Source organism: Armigeres subalbatus, chromosome 3 (genome assembly GCF_024139115.2).
Source record: "Armigeres subalbatus isolate Guangzhou_Male chromosome 3, GZ_Asu_2, whole genome shotgun sequence".
NCBI classification, from domain to species: Eukaryota; Metazoa; Arthropoda; class Insecta; order Diptera; family Culicidae; genus Armigeres; species Armigeres subalbatus.
Window position 1 is genome coordinate 203,293,670 of NC_085141.1, and position 24,957 is coordinate 203,318,626.

Sequence of the window (24,957 nt, forward strand, 5' to 3'; positions counted from 1 at the left end):
AATAAACAATTATCAATCATTGAGCAAGCAGACTCTCTTCCGATCACTGGAAAACATCGTTTTCATGCAAAATCATTAATGTAATTACTAACTATATAATCATTTAAAATGATGCTTCTGGGGGTTTCAACACCTTCTCCCACAGATTTTTTTCTACACAAATTATTTCTCTTCAAGGAACAACTAGTGTACCGCCCCCTATTTTATGAAGGCGATTATAGAAGCGAAGGAATGAGGTCATTAACAAAAACAGGAGAGTCCTATACTTTGATTGAAGAGGAGGAATACTATTTAAAAAAATGAACAGTTTACTGCAACTTCTTAACGCATGGGTTGATTCTACCCAAATTTTGAAAACACATGCTTTATTCATAGGAGATGATAACTAGGGCAAGGCAATAACATTTCCAAAATTTAAAAACGACATTTGTCACAAGTTTCATTATCCCAGAATATCGCTTATCTGGAATAAGGGACAATCGAAGTAGGAATTCTCTCGCAATCCGTACGTTCAACCTAATTAGACTAGCGCACTACTAGCAAAGTTAGGTTTGACGTACGGATTGCGAGAAAAATAAAAGTTCAATAGTCCGGGTTTTAACTGGATTATTCCGGGTTTTCACTTGATTAGCGATATGATCATTTAAAGCTGGCGCAATCAGACTTAACTGAATAAATTCTCATGGACAATGGCGTTTTGAATTTAAATGATTGCGCGTTTCGGAATCAAAGGCGCAAAACCCGAAAGCTTTCTTGTTTGATATTTTGCACTACATACGCGCAATATAGTGATACAGTAATTGAGCGATATAATTATTTAGGAATATTTTCCAACTGTTACGTCTACGTCAGGCTATGAAATAGTGAGACGACATCTGGGAAGGAGCGTCCAACATAGCTATGGTCATAACTCACAAGTTCCAATACTCACGCTTCCGCGGATCTGCCGATGACAATCGACCGCCAGCTAAGGGTTGCATACTTTGCTGGTATTGTAGCATGGGCACTGTTGTCCTTAAGACAAAAAGGTGCAAAAAGATTAAGATAGGTAAAATGTTGTCGAAATTAAAATCCGCGTAACTTTGCGTAGAATAATTCGATTTTGATAAAATCAGGATCATCAGAAGCGGACACTCTTCTAGTATTCTGTCCTCTTCAAAAACCGTAGATCGGTCTTAGGACACCGGATATGTCTTGGGTTTTCCGAGGAAATGTTCAAAATACATTTTTTACTGCTTGTCATTTTATGTGACGTTTACTTTCATCATGTTTTATGCTTTCTCCAGAAACTCGAACTAATATGCCAACCAACGCTGTCTTCATGGCTTTGCGAAACTATCATTACAGAAGCATTTCCAGAACGATAGTGTCTATAGCAGGTTCCACGGGCCTTCGATGAGAGGCCGGTTTTGGAACTATCTGGAGCCATGCATATATGGGTGTCAAATTTCATGTTTTCCCAGGACCATGAATACAGATTCTATATGAAAGATACGTTTTGAGACTGTAAACTCAGTGACATTTGTTCAGGGTGTATGGACAATCCCGTACCGTTTTCGTATACCTGACGCATTTTCAATCTGGATCCAGCATTGGACAGCATTTAAGTTCCTTCGTTTTCATTCTTTTTCTCTTTTTCTTCCTTCTTCTTTTTTTCCTTTATCTTTCTTCCATCTAATTTCTTCGTTCTCACTTCTCACTTTTTACTTCTCACTTTTCACTTCTCACATTTCACTATCCACTTCTTACTTCTCATTCGGCCTGATGATCCAGCATCGTTCTGCACGTGGTTCTGTCCGACCCCATCGATATGTAGCATACCGCGAGAGACTTTTTTCGCAAGCTGTCGTGATAGAGAACTGATTCGGGAGGCTATTACCCCAAGATAAATTTTCTTTTAGAAAGCTCCAAATGCGGGGAGCACTGTCTCTGATGATGCATTTCAACTTGTTTTACACAGCTGTGCAGTAACCAACACCAAAGGTGCGAAAACAAAGCGAGAATCACCAGTTTTCTGTGGGGGCTGCCTATCCGATTCTGTTTTTCGCACTTGTATACGAGTTTGATAAATTTGTTATCATGGCTTGTTATGATTCGGAACAGTATTTTGCCTCTCTTTTATCGTTGTTCGTTATCTATTGAGAGCCAATTCTGCAAACCCTGAGTGTGAGATGAGGATGTATACTATCACCGCTGTATACTACTGTTCCTCAATCGTAATCGACGTGAATCCAGGTGATAGGGGGGCTATGGATGCTGTTCGGAAAAGGGGGAGGGTGTGGGGGGAGGGGTATTGCTTAGTCATCGATCAACTCAGTGTACCTTCTGAACCCCTTGGCCGATCTCAACCAAATTTGGGACACACATTCTTTATCTTAAGGAGACGACGATAGGGGGTTATGGATGCTGTTCGAAAAAGGGGGAGGATGTGGGGGAGAGGTATTGCTTAGTCATTCATCAACTCAGTGTACCTTTTGAACCCCTTGACCGATTTCAACCAAATTTGGGACACACATTCTTTATCTTAAGGAGACAACGATAGGGAGTTGTGGATGCTGTTCGGAAAGGGGGGAGGGTGTGGGGGGAGGGATATTGCTAAATCATCCATCAACTCAGTGTACCTTCTGAACCCCTTGACCGATTTCAACCAAATTTGGGACACACATTCTTTATCTTAAGGAGACGACGATAGGGGGTTATGGATGCTGTTCGAAAAAAGGGGAGGGTGTAATTTTAAATCCTTCTTATTTAGTTCATCCGAGGTTCTTTGACATTGTATAATGCTCCGAAAACAATTCCTCAAAAATAGCAAATCCTCGACAATAACATTTCTCTGAAAATAACATATCCCTGAATGATGCAGGCCATTAACATAACACTATTTGGCCTAAGGTCATTCAACATGAAGTGAATTTGGGATAATACTGAACAGCATCAGAAAAATCCCTTCTTTAAAAATATGCGTTTGCCTGGAATAAGACATCGGATGATGTTTTCCCTTCTTTAGAAATAGACGTTTGCCTGGAATAAGACTATTCAAACCCCCTTCTTCAAAATGAGTCAATATTTCCAAAAGCCTTCTTTTAATCAAATGATGAAGTATCAACAAGTAAACACAATTACCCTGTTAATCAATTGGTTTTATTATTTTCTGATTGTGAAAAAAAAAAACTGCGAACCAAACTGGCAACTCCGAGCAAGGCCGGGTACATAAAGCTAGTTTTTCATAATTTTTCTTAATGTTGTTTTTTAGTTGTTTTGTAGTGAGGAATTTGACACTGCACGGTCGATAATATAATTGAAAAGACGTATTTTTTCGAAGAAAGCATACATAAGCCGGGTATAGCCACTTTCCTTTTATCTTTCTTTATTGGGAGCAGGGAAAAGCCCGTACGAGTAGTGCAACAATAAGCACTTTCTCGAATGGGCGTAAAACCTCCTCATCTTTTGTATCAACAGAATTTACATATACTCCAAATGATACAATATTGACTTATATCTAGAATTACTATCTACTTACAGATAACACAGGTACAATTCGGTAAAACGATTACTGTTACAATACAAGAAATAAATGCCTAACGAGTAGTGGTTGATGTAGTAGCGAATAGGTGCGTGAATCTCTTTTTCAACGTCGAGCGTGAAAGATGGAAATCGAATTCAAAAGAACAAGGATTGAATATCCTACACATGGCAATAAGGGGTTCGTTATGCCCGTAATTTGTGCGGGCACCATGAATAAAAAAGAAAGGTCTAGACCGGAGCTGTCTTTGGGGAATATTTACATCCAAACTAGATAAAAGACCAGGGCAATCAATTTGAGAAACAAGAAGATCGGAAACATAAAGTGCCCTGGAGACCTCGCGACGCACACTTATCCGGACCAAGGCAATGGTGGATCTGATCCTTTCTTAAAAGTAATCGCTTTCCCGGATTAAGGTAATGGTGGATGTGACTCCTTTAAAAGCGGATAAACGCCATTTTTTTTTCTTTAAAAATAGGCGATCGCCCCGAATTAAGGCAATGATGGGTGTTATCCCTTCTTTAAAAATAGACATTTGCCAGGATTGAAGCAATGGTGTGTATGATCCCTTCTTTAAAAGAAGACACTTGCCCGGATTAAGGCAACGGCGAATGTGATATGTGGTGTTAGTCGACGGCATAAAATTTGGGAGAGTACCTTGTAGGCGGCGTTCAGCAATGTGATTGCGCGGTAGTTGCTACAATCCAGCTTATCGCCCTTTTTGTAGATGGGACACACGACACCTTCCATCCACTCCTGCGGCAAAACCTCATCCTCCCAAACCTTGGTAATCACCCAGTGCAGCGCTCTAGCCAGTGCTTCTCCACCGTGTTTAAACAGCTCTCCTGGTAGTTGGTCAACTCCAGGGGCTTTGTTGTTTTTCAGCCGGCCGATCTCCTCCTGGATTTCCTGGAGATTCGGAGCCGGAAGTCGCATGTCCTGCGCGCGTGCTCCTAGGTTCATTACCATACCGCCACCGTTGTCTGCCATATCGCCATTTAGGTGCTCTTCGTAGTGCTGCCGCCACCTTTGGATCACCTCACGCTCGTTCGTAAGAAGGTTCCCGTTTATGTCCTTACACATATCGGGCTGTGGCACGTGGCCCTTACGTGAACGGTTCAACTTCTCATAGAACTTTCGTTCGTTATTAGCGCGGTACAGTTCCTCCGTCTCTTCACGGTCTCGATCTTCCTGCTGACGCTTTTTCCTCCGGAAAATTGAGTTTTGTCTGTTCCGCGCCCGTTTGTATCGTGCCTCGTTCGCCCTCGTGCGGTGTTGCAGCAATCTCGCCCATGCTGCATTCTTCTCCTCAACTAACTGCTCACATTCGCCGTCATACCAGTCGTTTCTCTGATCCGGAGCCACCGTGCCTAGTGCAGCGGTTGCGGTGCTTCCAATGGCGGATCGAATATCTCTCCAGCCATCTTCAAGAGATGCTGCGCCTAGCTGCTCTTCCGTTGGGAGTGCCACTTCCAGCTGCTGCGCGTAGTCTTGGGCTAGTCTACCGTCTTGTAGCCGCCCAATGTTAAGCCGCGGCGGACGACTCCGACGCGTGTTGATCACCGTCGAGAGTTTTGAGCGCAGACATACTACGACGAGGTAGTGGTCGGATTCAATATTCGCACTGCGGTAAGTACGTACATTCGTGATGTCGGAGAAGAATTTACCGTCGAACGTGGTCGATTTGGTTTTCCGTTACTTGATTAGGTGATTTCCATGCGGCCTTGTGGATATTCTTGCGGGGGAAGAAAGTGCTTCGGACTACCATTCCGCGGGAGGCTGCAAAGTTTATGCATCGTTGGCCTTCTTAAAAATAAGGCGCTTTTCCGGATTAATGCAATGGTGTATGTACCGTGGACCCCCGATAATTTGAACGGTACCTCATTCAAATTAACGGGGTTCATTTTTAATTTGAACTTCTGGTTACTCTATAAGATTCCACGTGGTAAATGACGTTTGAACCATTTTTAATTTGAACGATGTTCAAACCAACGGGGTTCAAATTAAAAAGTGTTCAGATTAAAAACGGTCATATTACCGGGGGTTCACGGTAATTCCTTCTTTAAAAGTAAGCGCTTGCCCGGATTAAAGCAATAATGAATGTGATCCCTTCTTTAAATAGACGTTTCCAGACCAGTTAGTCATAACAATATTTTATCACAAGTATATCAATCAGTGGCGCAGCCACGGGGGTGGTTTTGGAGATAACCCCCCCCCCCCCCCAAAGACAAAATTTTCAGAATAATTTTTTTTTCGAAAAAAAATTGTTCGGAGAACCCCCCCCCCCCAGATTAATTTTCTGGCTACGCCACTGATATCAATATACATTATACATACAAATAACAATAATTATAATAATTTTGTTATAAATTCTCTGTCAAAGATGGAGGATTTCATGATCGTCATAACATGATCATAACATAATGTGTCCAAACGAAGGTACCACCCTTAGTATAACTTGAACCTATGTTCAAAGTTGAAGCAGCTGGACAAAGTTAATTGCTTACATTATGGATAATCATAATCTTTTTAATAACATAATTTGTTATAGTATAAGCTATTTTCACCGCTGTTTATGTAACATATCGAGTTATATTTTTGTTCAATTAATAACATATTTAGTAATATTTTTGTTAAAACTAGAAAAGATTTTGTTACAATTTTTGTTATTTTAACTACTATTGGTACATCTTTTATAACAACCGCTGTTATAAAAGACTGCTGTGACAGAATAACAAGTTCTGATATAAATCTGTTACTATCTACTGGTCGGGTTGCCAGAATTAAACCAATGGCGGGTATGATCCCTTCTTTGAAAGAAGGCGCTTGCCTGGATTGAGGCAATGGTGAGTGTGATCCCTTCTTTAAAAGCAGGCGCTTGTCAGGATTGAGGCGCAGTGGTGGCTGTGATCTCTTCTTTAAAAGTAGGCTTTTGCCGGGCTTATTGTAATGGTGAATATGATCCATTTTTTTAAAGAAGGCGTTTGCTCCGATTAAGGCAAGGGTAGATGTTATTCCTTCTTGAATATGGAAATGCCCGTATTTGAATATGGCAATTGTGGATATGATTCCTTCTTAAGAAGTAGACATTTTGCCTAGACTTGAAGATACTACTTCTTAAATGAAAGTAAATAGCTGTCTAGCATGACTTTAAGTGATATTATCCAACCGTAGATATGATTCAATTTTTGAAATGAAGTCTGCGTCCGGAATGTGGCGTAGAAATATGATATCCATTCATAAACAGTTTGTTTTGTACCAGACAAATATGAATGTATTTTTTTTTTTGATAAAATTGACGATCGTCTAATATCTTAAATAATACCTTTTATGAAAAAAATTTATGCCAAAAATTCCTTCATCAGTAAATAATGCCAAATCCAAAATTGACTTCTTTATAAGGGGCCCTCCTTAGCCGTGCGGTAAAACACGCGGCTACAAAGCAAGACCATGCTGAGGGTGGCTGGGTTCGATTCCCGGTGCCGGTCTAGAGAATTTTTGGGATTGGAAATTCTTTCGACTTCCCTGGGCATAAAAGTATCATCGTGTTAGCCTCATGATATACGAATGCAAAAATGGTAATTTGGCTTAGAAACCTCGCAGTTAATAACTGTGGAAGTGCTTAATGAACACTAAGCTGCGAGGCGGCTCTGTCCCAGTGTGGGGATGCAATGCCAATAAGAAGAAGAAGATATTTTTTTTTTATTCTTAAGCCACCAATAATAATCGTAATTTCCAGTTTTACTATTTCTGGGAAATGGTACATTCTGGCAAATTACATTCCGGCAAATGGTCTATTCTGGGGAATGGCTTTCTGGCATATGGTCCATTCTGGCAAATGGGTTTCTGGCAAAAATCATTCTGGCAAATGGTTTTCTGGCAAATGTCATACAATCGAATAACAAGTTCTGATACCTTCATCCTCCAATGTCGAGTGTTGTGAGTCGATGAGTCGAAGTTCTATTACTCGATATCGACTCAGGGAAGCAAATTATTCCATATTAAAAAATATTTCTTTGTTTTTCTATGATGGTTCCTTCAAACGGGCTTACCAAGGATTTAACATTCCACATCTCGATATTTCCATGGGTCGCGATCGTAACAGAGGCATTCTCAGAGACTCATGGTGGCTCAGCCTCACGAAGAAGTTGACTGAAATCAAACTTGGCAACAGGTTAAGGCGAAACCCGAGAAGGAGAAATTGGCTCAATAATACTTAATTCTGTTATTGATACCATACTCTGTTATGAACTAGCCCTACATAAGAGGTAAAATACCAAAGGAATAATACCAAAAATTAATATGCACCATACTTCAGCCATAACATACTCTGTTATTAAATTATATTTCAATACCAAATGCATAACCAATTATTATTTGTTTGGTAATAAAATATCTAAGCATGTTATGCCTCTAGTATTCTGCATATAAGTTTTTGGTATTATTTTTTGGTATTTTACCTCTTATGCAAGGCTTCTTCTTCTTCTTATTGGCATTACATCCCCACACTGGGACAGAGCCGCCTCGCAGCTTAGTGTTCAGCAAGCATTCAACAAGCTTCCACAGTTATTAACTGCGAGGTTTCTAAGCCAAGTTACCATTTTTGCATTCGTATATCATGAGGCTAACACGATAATACTTTTATGCCCAGGGAAGTCGAGACAATTTCCAATCCGAAAATTGTCTAGACCGGCACCGGGAATCGAACCCAGCCACCCTCAGCATGGTCTTGCTTTGTAGCCGCGCGTCTTACCGCACGGCTAAGAAGGGCCCCCTTATGCAAGGCTAGTTCATACCAATTTCTGTTATCGAGGTCGTCGCTCCTGCTCGGGAAGCTGGACATCGCCCCGAATGGCGATCTTTCAAGTCAGCCCTTTGCAGCACATGGAGTTTACATGACCCATAAGCAGGGATTGAATCCAAAAGAGAATAAAAAAACATTCCCGATATGTAATATACCGTGAGGAACTTTTTTTCACAAGCTGTCATGATAAAGAGCTGATTCGAGGGGCTATACCTCATGATAAATTCCGTTTAAAAAGCCTACGAAACGGTTGTATGATGAAGCCAGCGAGTGTCGGACGAGTAAAATGCTATCATGTGTCGAATGCTGATTGCTGGTACCCGATACAAAAGATGAATTAAAAAGGCAGAAAAGAAACGCATTCACCACAGAAAGAAAAGGAAGGTGAACATGGATCGAAACGATATGCGAAAGTTTTACGCGACTGTCAATGGCGCTCAGCACAAGACGGGTATATGCAAGAAGCAGGATGAACATAGTCGACGACGGTCAAGCTGTGAATCCATCATCACCGAATGAAGTTAAAAAGGGTCTAGACGAGCAGGGAATAGTAAAGCTGCTGAGAAGGACGACATTCCGATCGAGCTTCTCAAGCTTGGAAGGAGGCAGCTGCATCAATCGATCCAACATGTTTTGCAATAATTGAAATTATGCTGATAGACCGAAGACAGTGGTGAGCAAGCACACCTCCGCAGTCCATTCAATGGTAGGACTGAAATGTATACTCACGACATAGGACGAAAAGGTAGAGCATAATGCACAATGAAATATACTAGGCAAAATAAATAAAGATTTTTTTTTTTGATAGACAACAGTAGTTGCGGAAAGGGACGATTAAGACGGAAGTCGATACAAGTAGGAAAACAAACTAAAATTGTAAGTAGAAATCATATCTAAAACGCTGAAATCTGTAAGACAAGTACTAAAACTGAAATCAAATTAAATCCACACTTTGATCATCCTTTGAAAAGGTTGATTACCAAGAACGGTTTCGTTTAATATCGGACCACCCGAACAAAATCAAAATTTTTACATCGGATGGCTTCCTCTCCGTCAAAAAATGAGCAATGCTTGTTCTGCTCAATGTCGGAGGATGTGGATTGGGTCCAATGTGGGAAATGTAGGCAGTGCGCTCATTTCTCCTGCGCTGGCGTAGACCAGGAGCTGGAGAAAGCTTATTGGCACTGTCAAGTGTGTATTTCCGCAAGTGTTCAGCAGCTGCAGCTCTGGACACGAGGAGCAAAACGGGAGGTGGTAAGAAGACCGGCCAAAAGACCGATGGAGGGCCCAAGCAGGAAGTTGTTTCCGATGCAGATCCGACTGAGAAGCAGTTGGAAGAGGAACAACTCGCCAAGGAAAAGGCCTTTGCAAAGCGGATGAAGATGCAGAAGAAGCTACTCGCCAGGCAGGAAGCGTGGAACGAGGAAGAGCTGAGTCAAGAACGGGAGATGCGTGAGCTGGAGCTACAGACCGTGTGATGCGAGATATAAGAGCAGCAGTTGCCGCAGGAGCAGGACATGTGTGACACTCAACTGGCTGCGGAGAAAGAATTTTCGGAGAAGCGGGATGCGATCCGGCAGCAATTCGACAGCAGTGTCAAGAGGGTTAACGCTTTGAAGGGCCAAGGCGGTGTTGTTGGCGAGACGGAGGAAGAGCAGCCCAAGCGGAAAGTGGAGAAGTAGGTGCACCAAGAAGACGATCGAGCAGCACAGACATTCGGGGAGCGTATCCGAAAGGAACAGACCCGCCGGGCCCGGGAGCAGGTATTCGCAAAGTTAATGTCAAGCCTAAGTCTACGGATGATGTTCACGAGCCTTGCAACTGAAATCGTATCGGACGTGTCCTAGGACACAGAGTTCAAACTGTTATCCGTGAGCGATCGAGTGCGATTGGGGAAAGAAAATCGTCGGCAAGAGTTTGTTCATGTGCATAAGTATGAATAGGAACAAAGCGAAGATTCCAGCAATGAGTCATTCGGCCCGAATTGTTGGATCTGTGGAAGGACGGATCATTTGATCGGCAGTTTTAGAGAATTTAAGGCAATGAACATAGTACGTAGGCTTAGGGAAATCAGGAGACACAAAATGTGTGAGGTCTGTCTAACAAAGCATGGTGACAATCATTGCTTTTCAACTACTCGGTGTATGGTAACTGGATCCCGAGGATAGCTGTCGATACAGCTGCAGAAAGTTAAGTCCAGCTATTCGGTGATTTTTCGTACAACACCGGATCTATGTAGGGAAGCGTAAATTCTATACCGCCGCATTTCTGAATGAAGCACCACTCATGGTAATGTGGACAGGAAACGTTTGACGGTACGTTTAATGAAGCAATTTTGTTGTTTCGTCTCTGATACTGGTTATGGAATCAATTCAATTTTGATTCTGACTTAGCGTCCCGCGTCTCTCAAATACAATAATCCTGAATATTTAAGTTTTCTTAGCTTCTTTCTAGAAAGTAAAATAACAGGCAATAGATCTTATTCCAATTTTCTCGAATAATTGAAGTTCAGTCAAACTTTCAAACTTGTTCTAACCGATATAGTTCAAGATCATCAAGAATGCTATAAATTAAGAAAAAATCATATATTCTACTTCTAATTCAAAGAATGGGAGATTTTTTTATTTTCATACATATTGAATATTTTGTTTGAGAAGCCGCAGTTGCCCATTTTCGAAATGTTGAGCAAGAAATCAGGGAAACTGTTTTCAAACAAAATGTCATAAATTCTTTTGACTATCCATCGCTCAGCAAAAATATATAAATATATAAGCAAATAAAGTTTACGATGGATTTTAATTCAAACTTACTGAACCATTACAGTGCATTGCAAAAAGCACTTTGGTTATACACAACATAGGTCAGTATACGATACTCAATGTCTTGCGAGTTCCGGTCAAATTCACATGATCAAATCTAGATCATATATAAAACATTTTTTTCATGATCAAATCTAGATCATATATAAAACATTTTTTTCACAGAAAAAATATTTTAAGCTCTTTTTAGTGGAATGCATTCAACCGTCTAAGACGAGTTTAGTACTCTCCATTTAATTCCACTAATTAATTCGTTATCTTTGCAGATACGTATTTCGTATAAAGTCGAGTCAAGTACGAGGCACTGAAGACGACTACACAATTGTGGTCGAAATACGTATCTGCAAAGAAAACGAAATAATTATTTGAAATAAATGGAGAGTACTAAACTCGTCTTAGACGGTTGATTTTTTCACAGTTTGCTTTAAGATAAATATTTTCACATTAAAGGTATACTCGTCTTCAGTGTCTCAGTGTTGACTCGACACATTCTTTCTTTATCTTTCTTTCTTTATTGGGAGCAGGGAAAAGCCCGTTCGAGTAGTGCAACAATAAACACTTTCTCGAATGGGCGTAAAACCTCCTCATCTTTTGTATCAACAGAATTTACATATACTCCAAATGATACAATATTGACTTATATCTAGAATTACTATCTACTTACAGATAACACAGGTACAATTCGGTAAAACGATTACTGTTACAATACAAGAAATAAATGCCTAACGAGTAGTGGTTGATGTAGTAGCGAATAGGTGCGTGAATCTCTTTTTCAACGTCGAGCGAGAAAGATGGAAATCGAATTCAGTAGAACAACGATTGAATATCCTACACATGGCAATAAGGGGTTCGTTATGCCCGTAATTTGTGCGGGCACCATGTCGAAAAAGAAAGGTCTGGACCGGAGCTGTCTTTGGGAATATTTACGCCCAAACTTGATAAAAGACGTGGGCAATCAATTTGGGAAATAAGAAGATCGGTAACATAAAGTGCCCTGGAGACCTCGCGACGCACACTTAAAAGCTCTAATCCTATAAGTTTACAGCGATCGTCATAACTTGGAAGATTGAAAGGATCATTCCACGGTAGGTGGCGCAGAGCAAAACGCACGAATTTGCGTTGAATAGATTCAATGCGTTGTATACTGTTGAGATAGTATGGTGCCCAAACAATGCACGAGTACTCTAAGACTGATCTCACCAGAGAACAATACAGGGATTTCAGACATTGAATGTCTTTGAAGTTTTTTGCTATCCTGAAGATAAAACCCAGTGTTTTTGAGGCTTTTGAGGTGATGTAAGCAATGTGCCCCTTAAAAGTAAGCTTGGAATCGAGCAGAACACCAAGATCTTTGATTACCGATTCCTTTTTAAGGCTATCAGCACCAATTTTGTAAACAGAATCAAGCAAAGTTCGTCGACGGGAGAACGAAATAACCGAGCATTTGGCAGCGTTGAGGTCTATTCGGTTGATTTTACACCATTCAGTGAACCGCTCTAGCTGAGATTGTAGAAAAAGAGCATCATCAGGGCCATTAACAATCGAATACAGCTTGAAGTCGTCGGCAAAAGAAAGTTTGAAGCATTCCAAGTGTAGATGAACATCGTTAAGGTACACCAAGAAAATCAGCGGCCCCAAGTGGCTACCTTGTGGCACTCCTGAAGTAACGAGGAAATATGTTGAAATGATGTCACCGATCTTAATGGCCATTTCCCGACCACACAAGTAGGACTGTAACCAGTGAAGAAAAGATCCAGAGAAACCCAATCGGCCAAATTTTGCGACAGTAATCTGATGATTGATTTTATCAAATGCCGCTGAAAAATCAGTGTAGATGGAATCAACTTGTTGGCCTTTCTGGAGAGCTTTAGCGATGAAAGATTTGGGTTACAATAATCCAGAACACCACTAAATTGGCTTTTAAACAGATGACAGCATTGCACAGGTAGAAAACGGTTTGCCGCCCCTTGCAGACTGCGTGGCTGGCGACATGCAGCCATGGACCGAGTTGAATGGAGGAGACATCTAAGTACTGCACAGGCCACTCTTGCTTTTTGTCATCATACATATATATATAGACAAAAAAAAGTTTGCTTTTGTCATCATAGACAGTATTATTAAGGATAATTAGTGTACTTTGTGTTATGCGGAATATCTTTGGCTGTGTCGATCATAAATATTTATTTTGTAAAATTAGAATTAGTAAATATTATGTTATTGTTGTAGTATTATGCTGATCTACACGGATTTGTATAGTCTTAATACCACCATAATTGGGGCTAGAAATAGCTAGAAATAAAAATGTTGCGAAAGGCATTTTTCAAACTAAAGTGAAATACAACCAAATGAATCATCCACCGGATATAGTTATGTCTTCGCTATTGGATGATGTAGTTTTGAAACAAAAATACTTCCCCCATCCAGCTGGAGACTGCTTTTTCTCCTCGGTGGGTGGTTTTATTACGGGGGGTGGTACGAGCTCGTGGCTGTCTTCGACAATGACTGGATGACGGTAATTTGAGCCTTAAGATCTACACGCGCAACCAAAGATCTTTCGAAGTGTTTTAAAGGAGTTAAGTTACTTTGTGATACATATAAAATAATAAATTCGTGGAAAAAGGCCTTGAGAACTATACGTGTAAACAAAGATCAATTGTACTATTTTCAATATTGTACATGCCCTTTGTGATACATAAAATAGATTATTCAATGTTCATGTTCTTTGTTTTGAATAGAATGGAATGTGTTAATATCATAGGTCCTGGGTAATACAAGAATTCGCTGAAGTAAGGCCAAAAAGTCTACATGCAAGATCTTTATCTTTCGGATTGTGTTGAATATGGTGCATGTTCTTTGTGATATACAGTTTAGAATGTGTTCGCAGCATAGGTTCATGGTAATGAAAAAAATCCATGTAGCCTTAAAGTTTACACGTGTAACTAAATATCAAAAGTATTGTTTTAGATATCTCTACGAGAACCACTTTTGAGTCTACCGCCGTGTTCATTAGCCAAATCAGAGTCGTCTAGATGTTCCACAACAATAAACTGTCAAAGCAGCTCAAGGTATGGTACACGGTCAATCGCACCCACTAAGATCTTTCCGATTACGCTGAGAAGTAACAGTGCATCACATCAGCGACTACCCGAATGAGGTCAGACAAAGCTCTGACCATATTTGAAAATCCCTTGCATCTGTGGGCGCCAAACTGATTTTTGTGATTCAGACAGACAGACAAAACAGACAGCATAGGGTCACTTTCGCCAACTGCCGATCGACCTTGAGGCCTCTTTAGATTGCCTGCTTCGGATGGCTGTTTTTTGAAGAACGCTGGCTGAGACTTGAAGAAGCTGTTCGAAGTGATCGAACCAACATATCAACTTTCCAAGTCAATGAGTTATTGATGCGATAATTTTTGGTTGTTGCAGCCATATTTTCTTCATCGGGCAGGGCGTCCACCCACGCCAGCATGTTCTGTCTGCAGCAACGCCCGAATACATACAGAAATACATACCGTAGACGGGACTCGTACTTTACTCATCTGATTCTTCCCGTTCCTCAGCTTTTGATTCTTAATCTCGGGTTACATCTGTAATCCATTCTATTCACTGAGTACGCAGCTTATCCAAGTTGATCTCGCAGGTTTCGATAAAAGTATCAATCGCCGCCCACTTCTATTCTACGCTGCCACCTTTCAGAACATCCACTACCTGAGTTCCATATTCTTCAACGAACGATCTCTTCACAGCTGGATCTTCTAGTCGGTCTATTGTGAAACGACACCTGAGTCAATACTCCCGCCGCTGAAATCTGGAAATGCGTGGTTGGATTTTGCCAATAAAAAGATGATAGTCAAACGCGATGTCATCATTGCGTTTATTACAGACTCAAGAAGGCACCGTCTCCATTTTCAGGTGATCCATTTCCAGAGGAGCTAAATACTAGTTCTGACAACTAAAAGCGGCTCTAGCGAAGTAAGTCAAACGCTGCTGGCAGCAGACGGGAGAAGCAGGCGCGGGTGGACTCCCCGGTCAACAATGGTAGGTAAGCCGCAACAACCGGCGATAATCGCCTCCTCTACGATATTTCACGACGCCTGATTGGAGCAAAGACAAATCCGTGAGTGCCAGAGAAAGGCGCCACATGTCAGTCACTCACCGATTCAACTGATCAGCTGAAACGTAGGTTCGATCACTCAGAACAACTTCTTCGAGCTTTGACGACTTATCCTAATTCAGATATATGGAAAGGTTGACAATTCTCCGACGGCAGCAGTTAAGATTCAGTCCGGATGATCATGTGAGAAACATACATGGAGCAGGTCAATGAATTTCAAGAGTCTCTCCATTTGGTACTGATTGACCACGGCAAGCCTTCGTCAAGATCGTCTGAGCCTTGAAAAACAGAGCGTCCCTTGAAGTAAAGGAGGTCTAGACAAGATCCAGAGTCCAGCACAATATAATCGCTAATGTCAGGCAAGGCTGGGTGTATTATATCTCTGTTGCTGTTGCCCATAGTAATCGACGAAATCAGTGGAGTAAACTAAATGACCTCATCAACATCAACAACACCGAATCATTGGATGTGAACAACTCCAATTCCACGGTAGCCGGGCAAACAGTTGAGAAGGTCGAAAACCAAAGCCAGTCAACGTTGGCGGCGGTTAATAAGGCAATGCACCAAACCCCAAATACTTGGTGATACTTGGTGCGTATTAGCAGAGATCACATAGATTTGCAAGTATTCATCAACCGATGTCAACGTTTTACAGCTCGGACCTGGTGGCCTCACAACTAGATTCTGAATGTTCCTTAGTCCCATCGACGATGCCATCGAAATCCGATATCACTTTGATTAACTTTGATCAACTTTGATTAGCTATTTTTTTACAAAGCTTTGTTTTGAAACTGTTAATGCATTTTGCACTGCACTGAATAATTGCATTTTGGACTTTTTTTTCGTTTCCTTGTTATTTTTTTTATTCCCCCCCCCTCGTACATTTCAAGAGCTGTCGGGCATAAAAGAAATTTAATAATTGTAACGACCTTATTTTACAACGTATAACCGTTCTTTGGCGGCAAATTTACATATCATCACTCCTTGGTCATTTTAGAGATAACTAATAAATCGACCCTAATTAAACTCGATTCTGTTCTGTTTGCGCTGCGCACGAGATGAATCAGGAAAGCGCATGCAAATGCTGGTCGCACCGACGGCACGAGACTATCATGCCGGCGAAGAAAAAAAGTAAAAAAATGACACGTTATGATTTCTGTTTATGTTTATGTTTTATCTTTTATGTATAATGTGTATGTTTTATGTTCTGTTTCATGTTTTATGTTTCATGTTTTATGTTTCACGTTATAAGTTTCATGTTTTATGTTGTATGTTTAAGTTGTATGTTTATGTTGTATGTTTATGTTGTATGTTTATGTTGTATGTTTATGTTGTATGTTTATGTTGTATGTTTATGTTGTATGTTTATGTTGTATGTTTATGTTTTATGTTTTATGTTTGTTTATGTTTTTAAACATATGTTTTATGTTTATGTTTTATGTTTATGTCTTATGTTTATGTTTTATGTTTATGTTATATGTTTATGTTTTATGTTTATGTTTTATGTTTTATGTTTATGTTTTATGTTTATGTTTTATGTTTATGTTTTATGTTTATGTTTTATGTTTATGTTTTATGTTTATGTTTATGTTTTATGTTTATGTTTTATGTTTATGTTTTATGTTTATGTTTTATGTTTATGTTTTATGTTTATGTTTTATGTTTATGTTTTATGTTTATGTTTTATGTTTATGTTTTATGTTTATGTTTTATGTTTATGTTTTATGTTTATGTTTTATGTTTATGTTTTATGTTAATATATTATGTTCATGTTTTATGTTCTTATTTTAATGATGTGATATTGTATTTGTCTTTATTTTTGACTTGTTCTCGGGGGTGTTTAGGCCCCCCTCCCGCACGTTGTCCTGTTACGCCAATTGTTGCATCATTATCGATTTGATAAGAGTAGCATACACGCAGAGAAAATCTACCTTTTTGAACTAAAAAATAAAATTATTGAAATATTTTTTAAACTCAAATATTTTATCTTTAAAATCAAAACTGAAATATATTTAATTCAAAAATTTTAGTTGTTGTTTCTACTACAATCCAGTATAAATAATACAGTATATTATAAACTAGTTTGTAAAAGTAAATATACGAAAAATTACAAATATAATTATTGTAGTTTTATTTTCCACACGACGCCTAATCAAAAATAAAATAATTGATAATCACAAGAAATTTAATATAGCATTCAAAATAAATTTTTGATTACAATATTTTAGTTTTTTGAATTTAAGAAAATATTGTTGAAAGCAAAAAATTTTCTTTTGGTTCAAAATATTTTTGTACAAACAAAAATATATTGTAAATTCAACAATTTTTATTTTGAGTGCTGTTTTGGAACATTGTAGAAACAACAATATTTTCGTCTAATCAAATCTGTTTTTGTTGAATTCAACAAATAAAATTATTAGCCGGGGAACAATAATTATTTTTGTTGTTTTTATACATAATATCATTGACTTTAAAAAACATTTCTCTGCGTGTACATTTCATTTATTTAGTCATACAGAGTAGCATACATATACGGGACTAATTGTAAGTAAAGTTACCTCGGAATGGTAATAAAGCACCAGGCGGGAGACTAAAATTGCAGGCGTGTTGTTAACACATCCTGCTTACCAAACTTAACCTGATTGTGAAACACCTAACATCCATTTCCAACACCAAAATGAAATAACTCCCACACTACCAGCCAGTGAAGATTAGAATGTACGTTTAAACAGATAATATAAACTTATTACTCACCTTATAAGCATGAGGATTCCTATCAATATCAGATTCTGTATTTTCGCAAAGAGATTCTGCTTCACTCAGCCAACCCAAAAACTGTAACAAAATAGTGAATGACTGAAATAAAAACAACGACTGATAAATCAAGGCATATCATACCTGATCCAATGTTCTATCGAAGGACTGCAAAGAATGTACCGCCGCATGTAGCATTTTACCTCTTGATATTACTCCATTATTAAGATTGTTGTATCTGCAACATGTATGTATGTAATAAGTTTTAACATACAAAACAATGACTGTTCATTTTATAGAGAGGATATTTCAGCAAAACGATAAAAACAGCAGATTCCTCAGTTTAGGCGGACCATGTTTTATTGTGTAAAAACAGTTCTTATTCAACGAAATTATATTAATAAAGCTTTGGCGCGTAATGATAAGATTTCGGAAAAAATGCATTCCGTAACAGAATTCCTTAGGCAAACTGAAAATCAAAACAGTAAAACAACAAAACCCATTGCAAAATTATTACAAAATTATTAAGTATGGAGGGAAGCACAATCTAGATGGTTCGCCGCAATTTAGAACCAATAGTAAGCAACTCACAAAAGAAAAAGAAATGTGTGTATCAGTAGAAAGGGTAAATGAAGGGAGTTCATTAAAATATTCGTCAAATTTGCAATTAAAACTGTTTTGATAATAATAGGATTACGATACGAGGATCGAACGATTTTTAATTTGATGAATAGTAAAAAAAGAGAAACTCCTTTTTATAAAATGAACTGTGGAAAAAAAGTAGGATGAATGAATCAAAACAAACCTTAAATTTACAGATTCCGTCATTCGCTTAATGCGTGATGTGTCGTCTGATGGATATACAGCTATTAATTTTTGTGTCAACTGATTAAACAGCTCAATGTGATGTTTGTATTGATGAAGCTCGGCATGGAAAGACTTTTGTTCTTTCTGTTGGATTTCCAACACATCTGCCGTAGTAGCGACAACTCCCATTCTTTCTGATCTGGATTCCATCCTGGCAAGCCAATTTTCAATCTCGATCCGTTTAGCTTCATATCTGAGGAAAAATTGAATAGTTAATCATTTGAACGGCTCTATGATGGAAGTTCATTTATAAGCACGATTGTGCTAGAATTGTAATTGTAATTTGTAATTGTAAGAAAAATCGAATATTTGGAAGTATTGGGTAATCAGTTCAAAATAACCTACCTTTGTGAATCGCCCAGCATAGCAGTAAGTTGTGATTTACGTTGTAGAACTGATTGTGATGTATCATCCCATTGTTCACGCATTCGAGATACTATAAAAAAAGAAAAAAATGCTAATATTTGATGTATTGAATCATTAGAAACTAGTTGACTCCTGCATAATAGGTAAAAGGAATTATCCCAAGCAACCAAAAGTTCCTTTAAGAGTACGTTTTTCGCTCAGCTTAGGGAAGCTGATTAAGCGAAAAACGTACCCTGAAAGGAAGTTTTGGTTACTTGGGATACCCACTTCTGTCTTAAAACGGTTTTCTATTTTACTTTGCTCCGAGCAAATGTGTGCTTTCATTACCCTCTTTTGCCTTAGTCCATCACTTTAAAGAAGGAATCACATCCTCATTCACCTTGAATCGGGTAAATGTACATCGACTGGCTATATTAGAGGTCCCTTAAAGGGGAGGATACGTTACATACAACGTGTCTACGAAAAACAGCTCACAAAAAAAAAAATAAGAAGATAGGGGAACGGTTCGGCAATTCATCTCATAGCTCCTATTTCCGTCCCATCAAAAACAAAGCAAGGAAAAATAATTTGGTTTGTTTATTATTTTTGTGATTTTTTTCAGGAGTGAGCACGCATGTTGACAAAAAGAAGCGACGAATTTGGTGCCGTATTTCTTTGTTTAGTGATGAGATGGATATATGTACAGTGAGATGGAGATCGGAACAGTTCCCCTATTTATGTTACAGAACAATTAACAAGCACTCGAAATTGGCCGTTCCTATAAGATCCATGAAATCCCATTGTCAATTTGTAATGGACTAGCTACTCTCTTTTTTTCACGAATTTCTGAACTTTTTAGAAATTGACTAAAATACAAAAAGTAAAGCCTGTTCCATCATCAAAGACCAGTGTTGGAAAAAACACAACATGTCAAAGCTCACGGACAAATTCGCGTCAAGCATGAGTTACAACACACCGAACTCATCTCACCAAAAAAATCATTCGAGAGTTGAATCATCCGTCCATTTGAATCATTACAGGATTTTTGGGTTTTCCATTGTTGAATAAAGTGAATAATCATTATTCACATAGAACAATGGATATTGGTTATTGGTGTATAAAAAAATCACGATTTTCAACCCGATTGAAGCGATTTGGATAGGAAGAGTAGAATCGTCAACTTCCTATTGTTAACATCTCGTGGATAAAGGGCGGGCTCTTCTCCCCATCTATTGGGTCAATCTGGGAAACGATGGCTAGATTATAATATTGTATGTACGAACTTTCTTCTGGAAGGAGATTCTCTATAATCCTCCCGTGGATTCGCATAAGTGTCTCTGCTTATGGAACCACCCCACCCATTTTTGGCCCTTCATACAGGAGTCTGATGAAATACAAACAGTAGTATAATCATGATCAAATCGTTTGTCAGATATGGCCAGTGCTATCGGCAGGTGCCTTGCTACAATAGATGGTAGTATCATCATCATCATCATCATAAAAAAATCACGATTTTCAACGCCAACGTTGTTGGGAGCAATTTTGTTCGGAAAGTGAGTGAAACGATGCGATTCTGCATGAAAAACTCAAGCGCGATGTTTTTCTTCCAAATCGAAAACGAGTTTGCTCGCTCATGAGTGCTCCATCGATTTGGAATTCAACAATTATTTTACCAACACTGCCAAAGAGTACGCTACACCTTTATCATAAATGACGAAAAGGTCTAGCACCAACTCATCTGTTGCAAATTCCCATAAATTGATTCAAAGTATAACCAGGGCTGACAATCGTCATCGTCATAGCACGAAATGCCACAGTAGCGACGAGTTGCAGTGTCTTCATTGCTACTCTACACATCGTCAATGACGCGCACGACGTTAGCTTTCGTCGTGTAACCAAATCGTCATGACGACATCGAAGAACGAAGTCTTCATACCGTTATTCTTCAAGCGGCAGCTGCCATGCGAAGATTTCTACTAATCCTTTGTAATAATGAATTTGAAGCAACGTTTGAAAGCGTTATGGATGTTATCGATACATTTATGTTACCAAAGTTCCTACTATTTGTTTATTTGAGACGCTATTATGTTTTTAACCAGTCCGTCTATAATGACGTGCAATCAATTGTGTGAAGAAGTGACGACGAAAATCGTCATAACTTTTGGCTGCGCGACTATCGTCGTGGTACGCATGCGGCGCGAAGAAAACGAATAGGTGTTGCGTCGTGCGTCGTTATGACGAAGACTAATTTTTTTTCGCTTTCTTCATGCGACGAGAATGACTATTGTCAGCCCTGGTATAACTTTACCATTGCTTTTGAATATTAGTAAACTGTAGGTTCTATACCATTCCCAACCAGTGAATCAGTCATTTTCAAGTACAAAAACATAAGTCCCTGTCCAAGCTAATACCGTTTTACAAACCTTGATTATTCTGTTGAGAGTACTGAGTTTCATCGTGAGACGAACGACGCCGCAATCTTAAATCTTCTCTTGAAAGACCACCTTGTCTATTCAAAGAGCTCTCGTTGTTACGAGCTATCACTGGTAACAGCTGCTGCCGAATGTACTCCATTTCCTGCGACCTCTGCCGACTGTATTGCACTTCTAGTGGTAGATGTCTATCCAAGGATCGGAAATGGTGCTCGATTGGGCGCTGATTTACGCCATCCATCATGTTGGGTTTCATTGGGTTATCAACAGCAGAGCGTATATTCGGATTCGATTCCATTGAACGCATGTTTTCGACAAAATTGTCCAGACGCATTTGATCCATGCTAATAACGCGCTCCAGTCCGTTGTTCCGCATATTCTGGTTGTATTTCTGATCAATATTTAAACGTAAATTCTCGGATCTACGTGTGTTCTGCGATCCGTCCAATGATGTTACAGAGCCCATTCCTCTTATGTTGGATTTCAGTTCCGTCATGTTAAACTGGCGTTGTTGGTTTTGGGCTGCCGCTGCCGCCGCTGCTTCGAATGATCGAAGGTTCATTTGCTCTTGCATAGCCCTCTCCATGTTCCGAAGTCCGCTTTCGATTCCTCGCAGAGCATCCTCAGAGCCGTATTCTTCCATAGGAGATAGAGGTTTGGTCGATTTAGATTGTCCAGTTTTCGAGGTTTGCTTCTGCTTGTCGCTCACAGCGGGAGCAGCTTTGTTGATGGGCTTTTCCGCCACGGGCTTTGACTGATTAAATGTGGAAGAGTTGATGCTTTGCGATTGGGGTCTCGAAAACAATGGCGAGTTTGGCTGTTTTTCCTTAAATTTAGGAGTCATAAGTGGAGAATTTTGTAAGTTGGAAGGTTTCTGGGGTACTGGCGGTGCCTTTTGCGGTGCTTGATAACGCTGAGGAAGGGGTACTGGGTCTTCATTTGGTTTTATGTCTTCATCTGATTTTTTAAAACTAGAACGTTTAGGCGGAATTTCAGGAGCTTTTGGTGTCTCGTAAGATCTGGATGGTATTTCAGGTACCCTTTTCTGATCGGATGAAGACTGTGCTGTTTTTTTCTGCATTTCCTTTGCACGCAATGCTGCTTGTACCGCTAACTCCTGGGTGTTCCTCAAGAATTCAGCAGGTAGTTCCGGCCCGTTTTTTTGTGACATTGTGCGATTGTTTTCCCTTTTTATTTTAGATTCGTAACTTATAATAAATTTCGTGAAGTCATATTAACAAGATGATTATTGTTGTAAATGATATGTTGACTTGTTTTCCGTTTTAAGCACTATAGTTTAGAACTAGTTATTGATATTTTTCTCATAATCTTTCACATAAAATTTAATTGTTACTATCACGTAAGAGCGAATCGAAGAAACACAGATTTTATCACGACTTCTTAATTAAAAAAATAAAATTAGTATGTGACTATTAGTACTTTAAAGAAAAACAATGGTAAAGTAGCAGTATGATTAATTGTATGGGCTATCAAGAAACCACGTTTTCATATAGGGGAGGGGGTATTGACGATAAATAACATCAGGGTAGAGAGGGTCTCGGCAAGCGAACCACAAGGTTTTTGTTTCTTTTTTTTACACGAAAATCTCGTGACTAATCTATTTACTGTCACCGCAAGCATAACTGTTCCATATTGATGTGAGGTACAGTTATAGTAGTGCGTTTAATACACTAGATATCAATTCAACTTTGCTTAAGGGTTAATTTCCAATCAGCCTGTAGACAATTATGTTATCTTCTCTGGTAATCTTAGTTCTATTTCAATGATTTTCCGAACAAAACTCTGTGTTTTTTTTAACTTTATTAATGTGTTTTTTTAATCTACAGATTAAGTTCAACACCACAAAACTCGGTGTTTCCAAAAGTTTCGAAAAATATACATCAAAATAGACTGCTATGTGACAAAAAAATCAGAACCCATAAAAACATCGGACAATTATGCGTAGAACGGCAGTGTAGTAACTGTAACATTTTAAAATCCCAGTTTATGTTTACCCACTTTAATGTTCACCTTGAACCATTTATCTCATACAGGATAAGACCTCACTCTCATCCGCATAGGTCCTGAGCAATGTTCGGTCGGATTCCAGTCCAGCGCTTCCCGGGTAGAGGTGAATAACAAACAAATAACATAATCATAACAAATTTCGCTATGATATCAGATTTAGTTATTCCTATGTTATTTATAAATAACTTAAAATAGCATCCCAACAACAAATTTTGTTATAATAGTGAAAATAGTTATTTATATGTCATTTTAAAAAGGAGCAGAACAACAAATATAGAACATATTTTGCAATCATAGCAAAGTTTGTTATTCATTTATCATTTGCATTTTCAACATATAAATAATAACTGATTTTGATATTTTTTTTTCAAATATTTTGCTATTGCTTTGTTATTATAATAGCAAAATGAGTTATTTATGAGTTATTTGCTAGAGCAATGTCTGTTATTATTTTTGCTATTTTAGCAACTATATCAAACAAACAAATATCATATTTTGCTATTCAGTTATTCATATAATAATAGTAAAATATGATATTATTTTGCTGTTTTCTTCTACCCGGGTTGTTAACATATTTTGCATCCGATCTTTTGTATGGTCAATTTTATTTCTGTTGATATCGGTTTTTGATGGCACCATCGATAGAGCGCGGCATTCGAGGCTAGCTTACTACACCCGAAACTAACTTACGTATCATGGCGCCCGACAAATTCTCGTGGTTCCGACGATTGAAAGTTTTTTCGTAGTTAATGAATACCAAATAGAGAGGATCTTTGGAATTCGTTGGCCTGCTCCAGGATGATTCGGAGCGTCCACATCTTGCGGCGCAATATCTTGTCTATTGCCGCCGCGGAATCATGTCTAACTTCTTCTGTATCCGATTTAGGATAACTTTGAGAACAATGCACAATAACCTGACGCTCCGCCAGGTGTCACACATAGTCAAATCCCCTTTTATTGGGACCGTAAATAAGACGCCTTGCATCTAGTCCTTGCATCCAGAAAAGTACCGTGCCCCAGATATAGAAGAATAGTGGATGAAGCATTTCTGTGGATACCATGACGACATCTTTGAGCATCTCTCCGGATGGCGGATTCAATCCCTTGCAATGATTTAGTGGTGCTTCAATCTCACCCAGGTTGTTCTAGCTGTTGCAGATAATGGGATTCTTGATGGCCTCCACTGCTGCTCTACGCTTCTAGCGGAACTCTTCGCAGCATGATCTTCTATTCAGTATTCGGTGTATGGTGAAATGCCGTCCTAGCTTC

At 39.0% G+C, this 24,957-nt stretch overlaps 1 protein-coding gene across 2 annotated transcripts in view; it reads right to left on the reverse strand.

The window, feature by feature from the left end:
* The window catches only part of LOC134226812 (dystrophin), a 156,236-nt gene that overhangs the window by 87,072 nt on the left and 44,207 nt on the right, over positions 1-24,957 (reverse strand). For both annotated transcript variants that reach the window (XM_062707820.1, XM_062707819.1), the window contains exons 6-9: positions 19,229-19,319; positions 18,822-19,076; positions 18,161-18,254; positions 18,017-18,097 (exon numbers count right to left, since the gene is read on the reverse strand). In XM_062707820.1, the coding sequence (XP_062563804.1) occupies positions 18,017-18,097; positions 18,161-18,254; positions 18,822-19,076; positions 19,229-19,319 (521 nt within the window). The remainder of the gene's footprint in view (positions 1-18,016; positions 18,098-18,160; positions 18,255-18,821; positions 19,077-19,228; positions 19,320-24,957) is intronic.